Here is a 12,684-nt window from a genome sequence, read left to right as displayed (position 1 = left end):
TATTATTATTATTATTATTATTGAGAGGCTGGGTGGCCATCTGTTGGGCATGCTTGGATTGTGTCCTCCATGGCAGAATTGAGTTGGACTGGATTACCACAGTAATTATTTCATATTACAGTAGAATCTCACTTATCCAACATTCGCTTATCCAGTGTTCTGGATTATCCAACACAGTCTGCCTTTTAGTAGTCAGTGTTTTTGTAGTCAATGTTTTAAATTCATTGTGATATTTTGGTGCTAAATTTGTAAATATAGTAATTACTACATAGTATTACTGAGCATTGAACTACTTTTTCTGACAAATTTGTTGTATAACATGATGTTTGGTGCTTAATTTGTATAATCATTACCTAATTTGATGTTTAATCGGCTTTTCCTGAATCCCTTCTTATTATCCAACATATTCACTTATCCAACGTTCTGCTGGCCTGTTTATGTTGGATAAGTGAGACTCTACTGTACATTTATAATCTTATATTATCTGCTTAGAACTGGATTATATGAGGCCCCTTCTACACAGCTGTATAAAAGGCACACTGAAGTGAATTTTCTGGCAGTGTGGACTCAAGATAATCCAGTTCTAAGCAGATAATCTAAGATTATAAATGGGTAATATAGCTGTGTGGAAGGGCCTTGAGTCTACACTGCCATATAATCCAGTTAAAATCAGATCATCTGTATCTTATAGGCAATGGGGAAGAGGCCTAAGTGAAGCCTAACTGTGCCTGTCCCCTGGGCTGAGTAGCTTGCTAGGAGACCAAGTGGGCAGAGTTTAGCCTTGTAACTGGCAGCAATTGGATAAAATACAATTATTCCTCTCCCTCTAATTAGGACTTTATTTTTCTTTTCTTTTTGTTGTATGAACGTAGAGGCATGGATGAGGGGTTGTGTTGCCAAGTTTAGTGTTTCTGGGATGTGTAGTTTTGTTGTTTTGTCCTAGGCCAAATTTTTTTATCCTTTATATTTGACCAACATAAACTTAACAGCTTTTCAGTTGAAGACCCCAGGGGCCATCTAGTCTGCCCCCCTTCTGCCATGCAGGAAAAGCACAAAGCACCCCCTGAGCGGTGGGAGGGAAATAAGGTTTTGGAAGCAAGCAAGGTGAGGAGCAAAGGGTCTGGGGAGCAAGGAAGGTGAGGAAAAAGTATTTTGGTGTGAGGAAGATTGGGGAAAAGGGCTTTTGGCAACAAGGGATGAGAAGGAAAGGCTTTTTGTCACAAGGGAGGCAGTTTGAAAAGGCTTTTGGTGGTGAGTGAGGGAGTGGGAGGGGCAAGAAAACAGAGGGAAAGCTTGGAAGAGGGAACTGTGGAGCCCCTCAGTTTGCTTCACGGGACCCCAAGAGCTCAGTGGAGCACACTTTGAGAACCACTGTGTTAAAGCCCTCTCTATGCTACTGTTTGGGACTAGTTCTGGACTTGCCATGCCTATTATTTTTAATCTGAGAAAGTTCAGTTGTAATTTTTTTTTAAAAAAGTTATTCATGCAGACTTTTTCCATTAGTTAAATTTAAGTGACCCATAAATGAGAAAAGTAAAATTTCTTTTATGAGAAAACTCAGTATCTTTGATTAAAAATATTTTAACATGATCATAATTGATTTGATATGCTGCCAGTTCAGGACAAAGGCTGTTTTGTGAATTGTTACCAGCAACATAATATGTCCTTATTGAACTAGAGCTTGGGACAGTTACATTTTTTGGACAGTAGCTTCTAGGAGGAAAGAGCCTGAGGAATCTTGAAATTGTAGTTATATTTGATAGATGGTTCCCTGTTGCTTAGGAAAAGGAATTTGGGGTTTCATTCTTCATTTGGCCATCCTGGTTAGGGGGTTATGGAAGTTATAGTACTTTAAAATGACTTTCTCAAGCTCTAGAGTAAACATGAATATGGTTGGCACCCCATGCCCATGGATTGTGAATACGCAGCTTGAAAATATCTCTTCCCCCAAAAACCCAAAAGACAAGCCATGATTTTGCCATTTCATATAAGGCACCCCATTTTACTATGCCATTGTATTTACTGGGACTTAAGCATCCATGGATTTTGGTATCCATGGAAAGTCTTGGAACAAAATCCCAATGGGTACCAAGGGCCCCACTCCACATACAAAATGTTACTCTGCTAACCTGAGATCTGTTAGCTTTCTCCTTCACCATAGAATCATAGAATCATAGAATAGTAGAGTTGGAAGAGACCACATGGGCCATCTAGTCCAACCCCCAGTTCCTTCTCTGAAGATCTCAATGCAACATGATCTTTTAAAATGCTAATAGTAATAATAGTTAACAGTGGTATCATGGTATTGATGGTGATGATGATTGTTATCCAAGTAAGAATTGCAGTGATTATAAATAATCCTGTATCTCCATGGAGTCTAGAATAGAATATATCACCTACCTGTACATTTTACCTTCTTGGTTATTGATGCACAGTCATCAGTAACCTTCATGTCATCATGAACCTTTAAACACTCCATGATCTTAATATAGCATTTTGACCCTGCCCTAAACCCTCAAGTTCAGGGAGTATACTTCTGAATATTAGCTGCTAAAGAACATTTCATGGGGTGATCGGTTACTTTGATTCTGTGTTTGTGGGTTTTAAAGAGCTAATGGCCACTGTTAGAAATTTGATACCAGCCTCAATGGATGCTCAACCTGATCCAGCTGGGTTGTTCATATAGCATTTAGGATTATAACTAGTGGATTTGTATAAACAATAAGTTTGCTGTGATATCTAAAAAGGTAAAACTTGAGGAGTAAATTTTTTCTTCTCCTTCTTTCAACACAGGTGGAAGTTAAGCCATATGTCTTGGATGATCAGCTGTGTGATGAATGTCAGGGGGCCCGTTGTGGTGGAAAATTTGCTCCATTTTTCTGCGCTAACGTTACCTGTCTGCAGTATTACTGTGAATATTGCTGGGCTGCTATCCATTCACGCGCTGGCAGGGAATTCCACAAGCCCCTGGTGAAAGAGGGAGGCGATCGCCCGAGACATATTTCATTCCGCTGGAACTAAGTGATTACTGAAGCGTCTTCATATGCAGGCCTCAAAATAAGTGCACTCTTCTGTTCTCCTGATTCCCTTGCCCTCCCTTCCTCTTCTCTCTTACTCAAGATAGCATGTCCTACTGTTGTAGTCTGTAATTTAACAATAGTGTAAGAAAAGAATGACCTATAACCATATAGGTATTTTGTAGACTCTCATCATTAAACTGTATTGGGAACTCTTTTTCATAGGAATAACACAATGCATGGAAGCCAGGTTCTCTTACCTTTAGTCACCCAGAGGACAATGCTCTCCTGCTATCTTTTCTTGAAGGAAGAGAGAACAATATTAAGAGAAGAGAAATGAAACAATAGAGTATTTTCTTTTTTAATTAAATTATTGCTAATAACAACAAATTACTAGAATACTTTTATTGAAATAACCATGCGATAGGAACACTATGAGTCTATTCTGACACTTTATCCAACCTGCCTTTCCTTCTACCCTCCTTTCCCTTTCCTTTTCCCTAAACCCAAAACCTCTGGGGAGCCTGTTTTCTTGCCGCCTATGATTTTATAGCAATGGAAGCAGTTAGCCGTTAACCTAGTAACAGGAAAGAGCATGTTTAAAGCAACAAAAATGCATGAGCAAGGTTTAAAGCAGCATTAAGTTAATTTTTTTTATTTAAGGGTTCCAAAGCTAAAATTTTAGCACAGTATGTGTCTCACCGTGCCTCCGACTTCCCACCACATTCAAACGTTTACTAATTGAGTAGGCAGAGCTTCGATCTGTGTTCTTCATCCAAGCAATCACATTTTTAAAGTTCCCGAATGTAAATCCTGGGTCAATTTACTACTGGGGGGTGGGTGGGGAGTGCACTTACTCTTTGTTGTTGTTGTTCTTGTTTATTTTTTAAGAAGAAACGTCATTATCAGAATACAGCCCTAGAAATCCTACCAAAGCTAAAGTAATGACAACTAGTGAACTGGCATGTCCTCTCCTGAAGAACAAATGTATAGATTTTATTTTTTTGATGGTTATATAGAACTCTATATCCTAATTTACTAATGTTAATCAGGGGCCAGCTTTTGCTCTCCATTTTGACATGAAATACAAGAACCTAAATATATACCTCAAGATTATTGTATTGATTCCCACCCACTTCTTAAAAAATACTAGGAATCTACTCTTACAACATAAATGAAAATTGGCTGTTTTATTGGGCTTACTCTGGGATATAAAATGAGCTTAACAATGTAATCCTAGGCATGGCTACTCAGAAGTAAATCCCACTGAGTTCAGTGAGACTTACTCCCAGGTAGGGCTGGATAGGATAGTTGCCTTAACCTCCTAATGAAGCTGTATTGTGGAAAGAATCAAGAAGGCAATGTGAAGTTTGTTTCCAGGAATGTTTTGCACTGTTGGCTGAATGAATCAGCAGGCATGTTTGCTAAGAGGAACATGTTTGTCTTTCAGCTGAGAGCAAGTAATGAAGTAAAGGGACTTTTGAGAAAAAAAAAGAACGCTTTTCATAACTAAGCCCAGAAAATAAAGAATTACATGACTTTAATTTATCAAATTGCAGCTTGACAGAGAGGGGTTTTAAACATGTAACTGGGACAACACCGTACCTGTTAAGGCTAAGGCACATGGTAGAGTTGCTTAGTTTGAAATAGTCATTTGATGATCTATCAGTCTGAGAAAATGGAGAGAAGCGAATGTGTTCAATTCAAAATAAGTGATTTTGTAGTAGTGTGCAAAACAACCCAAGCTATTGGCAATCTGAACTGGCAATGGTTACCACCATAGACTCTTAAACCAAAGACTTGCCTTAGCACAGCTACAGGAAAACATCTCTTTTGTAAGCCCTCTCCTCCCTTTTCTTTCCCTTCCAATTAGCTTTGAGAAGCAGGTTTCTTATTTTCAATACATAAAACATACCTTGTTATTTTCCAAAGGTCAAAATGGAGACATTTGCTGTCTACTTGTCAAGTAGAGAAAGGGAGCTGCTTTTAATGAAATCCCTGCAAATATTGACAACAGTAAACGCAAATGGAGAGTGTTCTTTTGTAGACTGTCAGGGACCTTTTTCTCTGAAGTACATAATTATAGTTGGAATATTCCTTTTAATTTTTTAAAATGCTTGTAGGTTGCTTGGGGTGTCTTATTGTGCCGATCCTATCCAGTGAACAGGTGAGATGGGTTACCATTACAAGAAATAACACTGTTTGAGAAGTAGCTTTGAATAATAATTTTTCCCTTTGTACATGACCTGCTGAATTTCGGTACAGTGTTTTTGTAGCTAACTTATTTTGTCATGCACATAATGTATATTTGTTATGCACTACTTTTGTATATCTTGTTTTTCCAACAGTGAGCATTTTTAGGCACACTTTTCACTGACGGGATATCTCTTTATGCAATACCTCAATTTTTCATATTGCAAAGAGTAGCTTTTTGTACTTTTATTACTGAGAGATCTTCATATACTTCATTTTTTAATATAAATAATTTTAATAAATTTTATTTTCTTATATTCTGCTTTTTATACATTTCAGTGCTCTGCATACATTTTGAATTATGGATGTTGTGCACTGGCAATGCTATTTTAGAATTTGCAGAGAAAAGAAAGCATGTTGCTTAAACATCTTTAGCCCAGCACCAGGTGTTTGGTGTACATATAATTTAAGAAATACTTATATGTAAAGTTGAGACTTAAAAAGACATTTTTAAAAAGCATGAAAGTGACAAATGAGAGAGTTTGTCTTTAGACCCTTGAAATTTAATGCGTAAGCATAGAGTAGAAGTTTAAAAGTAACATCCCAAATTGTCTACCGCTTCTTAATAGGTTTTTAAAAGTAATACACAAATACAGATGTTTTTGGTGAATGTTTAGCCATTTTTAATCTTAACAAATTGATGTTAGGTGTTTGCAGAGATGTGTCTGCTCTTTTAAATCATATTTAAGAAATAAACCCAAGCCTGCCCAGTGGTGGGCATGTAATGTTAGTATGCATGACTAATATTAAAAGAAAATGTTATTCTACTAATATTCACTTGTGGTGATTGTGTGAAAAGCGTGTTTACAGATTATTTGGTTACACTTCAATTTACAGGGCATAAATGATTATCTATATTACTCTGTACTTGGAATAGTGCTAATATAAAATGTCCTTCTGATTACATGGGAGGAGGTGGAGTTGCCATGTCACTCCAAGCATAACTAACATTACATTAGAATGAAAATCTTAGGATATCACTTTATTTTAAAGGGGTGTAAACGAGCATGTCATTTTCTCTCATAAGCATGGCATTGGCCATGTACTTGCAGTGTAGTTACAGAGTAATTACATGGTTATTTTTGCAATGTAAAATAAAGTGTTTCTGATTATTTTATATGTAAAGGAACCCCCACTGCCCCGTGCTTTTTTGGTATATAGTATCTACTTCTCCATACACAGACCTCTGCAGAGAGCAAATCTAAAACTTGCAGTGAATGACTTTAGTGTTTTATAAGGATGCTGTTGGAAAGACTTGATAATTCACCCCTTTTTTGTTTCTTGAAGAGTTAAAGCCTTCTGTTTTAAAAGGTGATTTAAAACTTGAATGTGATGAATTGTGGCAAGTTAACTTCAAGTTATGTGCAATACTTATTTCAGACTTCTGGAAGATCTTTGCAGTGTAATTCTTTGTTTTTAATTGCAGACATTTAAAATGTCATTTTCTACTGTTCTAGTAAATCCTCTTTCTTGCTGGTGTTTCTAAAGAAATGAATCAGAAATCAATCTTTCTACTAATGTAAATTTGAAATTATTTTTTAAAAAAAGGAATAAAAGAGGTTTTGGTCATTTGCTTTATTTTATTATCTTATTTTAAAGCTACTGTGATTGATAGCATTGTAAGAATTGGGACAATATTGTATTCAACTGTTTTATTTTTTATATTTTTAAAATTTAAAGTATAATTAGTTTTTATAATTTTCATCAGATTCTTTTGTTATATTTTTTGGAAGTGAAAATTTTAGCAAGTGGGTGTCTAGTTTTTACTAATCCCTAATATGTTTTCCCCCAATGTAATGCTCATATTATCAGAAGGAAAAGTTATTTAAGTATGTCAGTTACTTGTACTACTTGGCTGAATTTCCATATAGTTTTTACTGTGTATGGGGAGGTTGTAGTATTTATTATAGCATTTTAAATAAGGGTAATTCATTTTTTATTAAAGTCATTTTCACAATTTAAGTTCATATTTTTGTATGTTCTACTCTAAGTTATAACACAAGTTTCTTTTTTAAGAGAGTTCATTTGTTGAAGTGCTAGTGAAAAATTAATGTTATTAAATAGTTTGCAAATGACTATTTATACCAGTATGCATATAATTTTTAAATATTTGTAATGTGAGATGTTGAATGAATAAAACTTTTAACGCAACGACTTCTACGTCTGTTACTTGGAATGTTTAAGGGCCAGGATATAAGTGATCTCACTCCAGTTGGGTCAAGAATCTGTGTCTCTCATAATTCATGAAGGACCAGTGTGTTGCAATGGTAAGAAATATAGGGATGATTACAGCAGTTTCACATTGAAATCTGTACTTTGCCACAAACTGCATTGGTTAGCCTTAAGGCCAGTCATTTCTCATCATTACTTGCATTCCCATTATTGCTGTTAACAGTAGCAATTGTAGAACATTGTATTATGTAATACAGAAGCAACTGTCATCTGTTTTTTTTTAGGCAGTACATCATACACTGCTTAAAAGGAAGCACACAGCAGGACAATACAGTAATAATTTTTTATTTCTTTTCAAAAATTGAGCAAAATATAGAGGATGGGTCAGTGAAATATAGAGGATGGATTTCAGAACATGAACTAGATGTACCCAGTATCAGGCTCTGATTGAGGGAAAGAATGGAGGAAGCATAAATCAAGAGAGGAAACCAGAGAGATGCACTAAGTTTTATTTAGGTCAACACATTCCAAACCTTGCAACATGTTCTCATAAGTATTGGCTAACAAAAGCAATCCTCTGCAATTTCCTGAAAATTATTTACTGCTATCTTTTTAAAATTCTAGTTATTTTTAAACTGAATAATATCAAATCAAAATCAAATCTTTATTTATGGCCAGTGACCAGTATAGAATCCCTCTTTACAATCATACATCCACATCAATACAGTGTTAATAATAATAGTACCAACAACAATTATTCTTATTTATTTATATCCCTCCCTATCTCCCCAGGTGAACTCAGGGCGGTTAACAACAAATATCAGCAAATACTCAATGCCGTAAAAACTAGCAAAAGACAAAATAACCTACCCCACCCTAACCTAAAACAAACCACATCTACATCAAAAGTAACAACAGATTAACAAGAATTAAATAGTAATATAACAAATATACAATTTCACAGATTACACTGGGAAGAAACAGCCAGAATCTAAACAAGGTAAAACAAAGTGAAAAATACTGGAATTTTTGCAACCGGTGGCCAGAGTGACCAGACATTTCCACTCCATGGTGACTATCCATGATATTCTATGCCTCCTCCTCTTGCTACACTTGGGAGCAAAAATAGGTTTTAAATTGTTTTTTAAAAGAGAGTAAAGAGGAGGCTGTTTTGATCTCTTTGGGGAGAAAGTTCCAGAGGCGGGGGCAATCATGGAGAAGGCCCCCTCTCATCCTCACCAGCCGTGCTTGAGATGGTGGGACCGAGAACAGGGCCTCCTCTGCTGATCATAGTGCCTGAGCAGGTTTGTAAGTGGAGAAGTGGAGTGTTTACATTAGGTTAGGATATAAATTAAAATTTATTATATTAAATTTCATAATATAGTTAGCCATTACCCTAGTGTCATTTTGTAAGATGTAATTTATATTATGTCGATTGAGCCACTCTCACCTGTCAAAACCAATATAGTGGTTTGCCAAGCTTTTCTGGGGTATGTGTTGTCGAAGGCTTTCATGGCCGGGATCACAGGGTTGTTGTATGTTTTCTGGGCTATATGGCCATGTTCTAGAAGTATTCTCTCCTGACGTTTTGCCCTCAGAGGATGCCTGCCATAGATGTGGGCGAAACGTCAGGAGAGAATACTTCTAGAACATGGCCATACAGCCCGGAAAACATACAACAACCCTGTTTTCCAGGGTAGGTTGGCATGTCCCAATGCCAATCCTAAACAGGCCCTGAACAACTTTTAAAAGGCAACAAATGGGTAAACCAGCCCCAAACTGTCATCTATTATTGGATAGTGTCTCAGTCCTTGGCAAATTCAGGCCCAGTACTTGGGATAGTCCTAGAGGACACTCTTCCAGACATCGATGCTTATGGAGTGTGCTGTGAGGATAAGCCTTCAGCTGTCAGCTCAAATGACACCCTGGGGGGGGGGGGGGGGGAAGAGCCAAATACTGACTATTTATATTTTGTAGATTTGGTACTTGAGGAAGATTTGCTGTCTCTGGCTGGAGTCTCATGTGACTTTGGCATGATTCTTCAGCACACTCAGCATCCCAGCCTCTATTTTTAAACATAGAGTCTTCCGTATGTCAGCCTGGCCAAAAACAAGCAGCCAAGTGTTCAGTCACCTGCTTCCACTTACTGCTCTTCTGCTTCTTAAATCATCAGAGACAAAGGGAAGCCCAGTGCGTGATGCTCAAATGATGGAATGTTGGATAAGCAGGAAAGCTATTAGGGAGGCAAGGGAAAAATTTAAACCATTGAGCCACTTGGACAGAGTTGAAAACAGTTGTAAAAGAAGCTTGGCTAGATCTCTGTGGGGCAGGTCTTGTGAATTTCTCCCTCATCTCTCCCAGAACTCACATTTCAATTGAAAGATGGGCTTGCCATATTCAGACCCTTTAAAGTACCTGATGCAGCAGAAAACCCACTTTTAAATCCCTTGATGGAGCGTAAAACAACACAAGGCTCCCATCTGTTCTGGTTTCTGCTATCGCTATGCCAAGAAGAGTGCAGGATATGTGGTTCAGCAAATGTAGGTCTGTGCAAATGATATGAATATAGAGGAAAGAAGTGGGAAGAGACCCTGTTCTTCACTTCATTAGGTATTTAAACAGTGTGTCCAATTAGAGAAATGGCAACCCTATCTTATGACTGAGATATGTTGTATGATATACTAGCTCAAAGGGAGGAGTTGGCAAAGTTAAACCCACAGCATGTGTCCTCATGGTTGTTTTAGAGACCCTGAAGACTCCATGGACCATCTTTTTACAGGAATGGTAATTCACTTTTTAAATAAAAAAGGTTGCAGAAATACTGTACTGTTTAACATTTTAAAAACCCAGTGCTGTTTCTAAATCAGAAGTGAACTTCTGATATTTGGGGGCGTGGCGGGGGGGGGGGGGAGAGTTGCTATCAATGCTGTCTAAAACAGCTGCCAGGCCCTTTATAGTTGCCTCCTTGCATCTATAAGGTCAACCTCTGTGAATCCCACTGAATTTTGAGTGATTGGGGGACAAAGAGGGAGGAGCAACCAGGCTCTCTCAAGAGACCTGGTTGTGTTTTCCCCCTCCCATTTCATAGTTGTTGACAGTTAGTCCCCCTATCCTCAGTTGCTGTATAGATTTGTCTTTTAATTTAATCCTCTTTTAGTTTTTCATTTGTAGTTTTGGTATTATTTTTGGTATTGTATTACTTTTGGAAATATTGTATTGTGTCTTGATGTGTATTTTATTTGGACACTTCTATGTCTGAACAGATCAGAGCAGGAAATAAGTTTTCATAAAAATAAATAAAGCCTGGTTAGGAACAAATAATTTAGGCATGGATTCAGAAGATAATGCTGTAACGATTTTTTATTCAACAGAATTCTTAAGATAGCCCAGTCATACATGATGGCTTCTTTGCAGGTTTTTATAGTGATTTTTTTCTGGCATTGTGCTTTAAACAACTACATTAAATATTAATATAGGCATTTTCACACAAATATGATACTGTTCTGTCATCACAAAGTAAGCATACAATTTATACAAAATACTTTTTCCAATAAAAATCCTTACATAAGGTCAAACAAGCATTCACTTCACACATTATGTGCTAACCAGTCATTTTGATTTTAAAAGTTCCAAGGTTCATCTTGGAAGCACAGCTTAGACTGCCCCACAGGAAAAATTGAGCAATGTCCAGCCTGATTTTGAAGGTATTAATGCTTTATATTATATATGGATTTTGTGATTATGGCAATGAGCTGGCAATAGCTAGTGCTACAGCATTCATATCCTATGTAAAAAGTGGCAAAGTAGCAAATCCATCTAAAAAAAATGAAGGAGTTTGGAAATGTATATGGTGACGCTACAAATGCCTTCCTCTGCCCTGTTTGTTTCCTGATTTCAAATATGAAATGTGTCCAACTCCATCCTAATAACAGCAGACAACAGACGTTTTTTTCTTCCAGAGACTTTACTAAATGCCACCCATGTTGTCAAAATGCAATTTGTACAAGACATCATCAAAACAAGTACATTTAGGAAAACTGTTAAGTTATCCAGACAGGCTTCTAGCACTATTAAAGCATTTAAAAAGTACTACAAAGAGTTTTTTTTTGCAGCGCTGGCGTAAGACATTTTGCTCCCTGAGGTGAAAGACAAAATGGTGTGCAGTCCCTTTTAACCTGAAAACCAACAGTTAGCAGCTTAATTCTTCTTTCATGCTAGCTGTGGGCAGTATTCACCACCATACCTAAGGCAGGAGGAGAGCATAGGCACCTCTGAATTACCCATGTGGCACTTTCTTTCAACACCTTGCTTGCTGTCTGGCCTCAAATGATTGCCTGATGTTAGGGCTGGCCTTTGGTTATTATTACCAAGTACTATATTAACTTGGTGACTTTCAATTTTTGACTTCAGTTGTCAGTTAAAGATTGGATATTATTATAGCATGCTCTGCGGGCACAAGATGAGTCTGTTCCGCTGGAGCCAAAGAGGCCTGGATTTGTTTCTTGTTTGGATGGGAGGCTGTCTGGGAATCCTACCTACCCTGCTTTGTTCCGAGTTCCTATTTTTGGAAGTGGGGAGCAAGACAGGAGACAAAAATAATAGTAGTTCCACAATAGTATTCTTGCTCATATATTGCAGCTCCCCGGGCTGGCCAAAAATGAGGCCAAGAGCCAGCAGACACTGGGGGCCGCAGTTGTTCAACTGGCTTCACAACCATGGGCATTCCTCTGGGGCACCACAGCCTTTGCTTTATGCATGCCCCAATGGCTGGCCCTCCACCTGCCATAGGAAGAGTTTGATGCCTTTAAGTGAAGACTGACCTGTTAGCAATGTTCAAATAAAATTCAGCTTCAGGCCTGCCCAGTTTGCTTCTGGATAGGGAAGGAGGCATCTTGCCTTTTGCCTCAACATGCAAAACCTTTTGACATCCTGTATTGGAGAGAACATAAATGCTTTCCAAAGAGGATGCAAGTCCATTGTTGCCCCGTGAATTACCAGGCCTGGATTTAGTTTGCACAAGTGCACTCAAAAGAAGTTGTTGTTTTTTTCCTTCCAGGCTACAGCTTGTATTTTTCATCAGCTTTGGAATGGATGTTGAACTAATTCTGTCTAAAATGTGTTCAAAAAAGAACAGTTTAGGTAGTGAGGCCATACTGCTAATAATAGGTTAGAACACTGTGCCATTCTCTTGAGAACACATCCTGCTTCCATTTTGACAGACTCAGAATGCATGAAAAACCAT

At 37.6% G+C, this 12,684-nt stretch overlaps 1 protein-coding gene across 2 annotated transcripts in view; it reads left to right on the top strand.

Annotated features, from left to right (window-relative positions):
* The window catches only part of cpeb4 (cytoplasmic polyadenylation element binding protein 4), an 86,619-nt gene extending 79,195 nt beyond the window's left edge, over nt 1-7,424 (top strand). For both annotated transcript variants that reach the window (XM_003217434.4, XM_008104788.3), the window contains one exon: nt 2,794-7,424. In XM_003217434.4, coding sequence (XP_003217482.1) covers nt 2,794-3,021 — 228 coding nt within the window. In that variant the 3' untranslated portion in view covers nt 3,022-7,424. The remainder of the gene's footprint in view (nt 1-2,793) is intronic.
* Nucleotides 7,425-12,684: the final 5,260 nt, after the last annotated feature.

Source organism: Anolis carolinensis, chromosome 2, assembly GCF_035594765.1.
Source record: "Anolis carolinensis isolate JA03-04 chromosome 2, rAnoCar3.1.pri, whole genome shotgun sequence".
Lineage (NCBI taxonomy): Eukaryota > Metazoa > Chordata > Lepidosauria > Squamata > Dactyloidae > Anolis > Anolis carolinensis.
The sequence above is the reverse complement of the archived record's forward strand: the minus strand, read 5'-3'. Positions and strand labels throughout refer to the sequence as shown.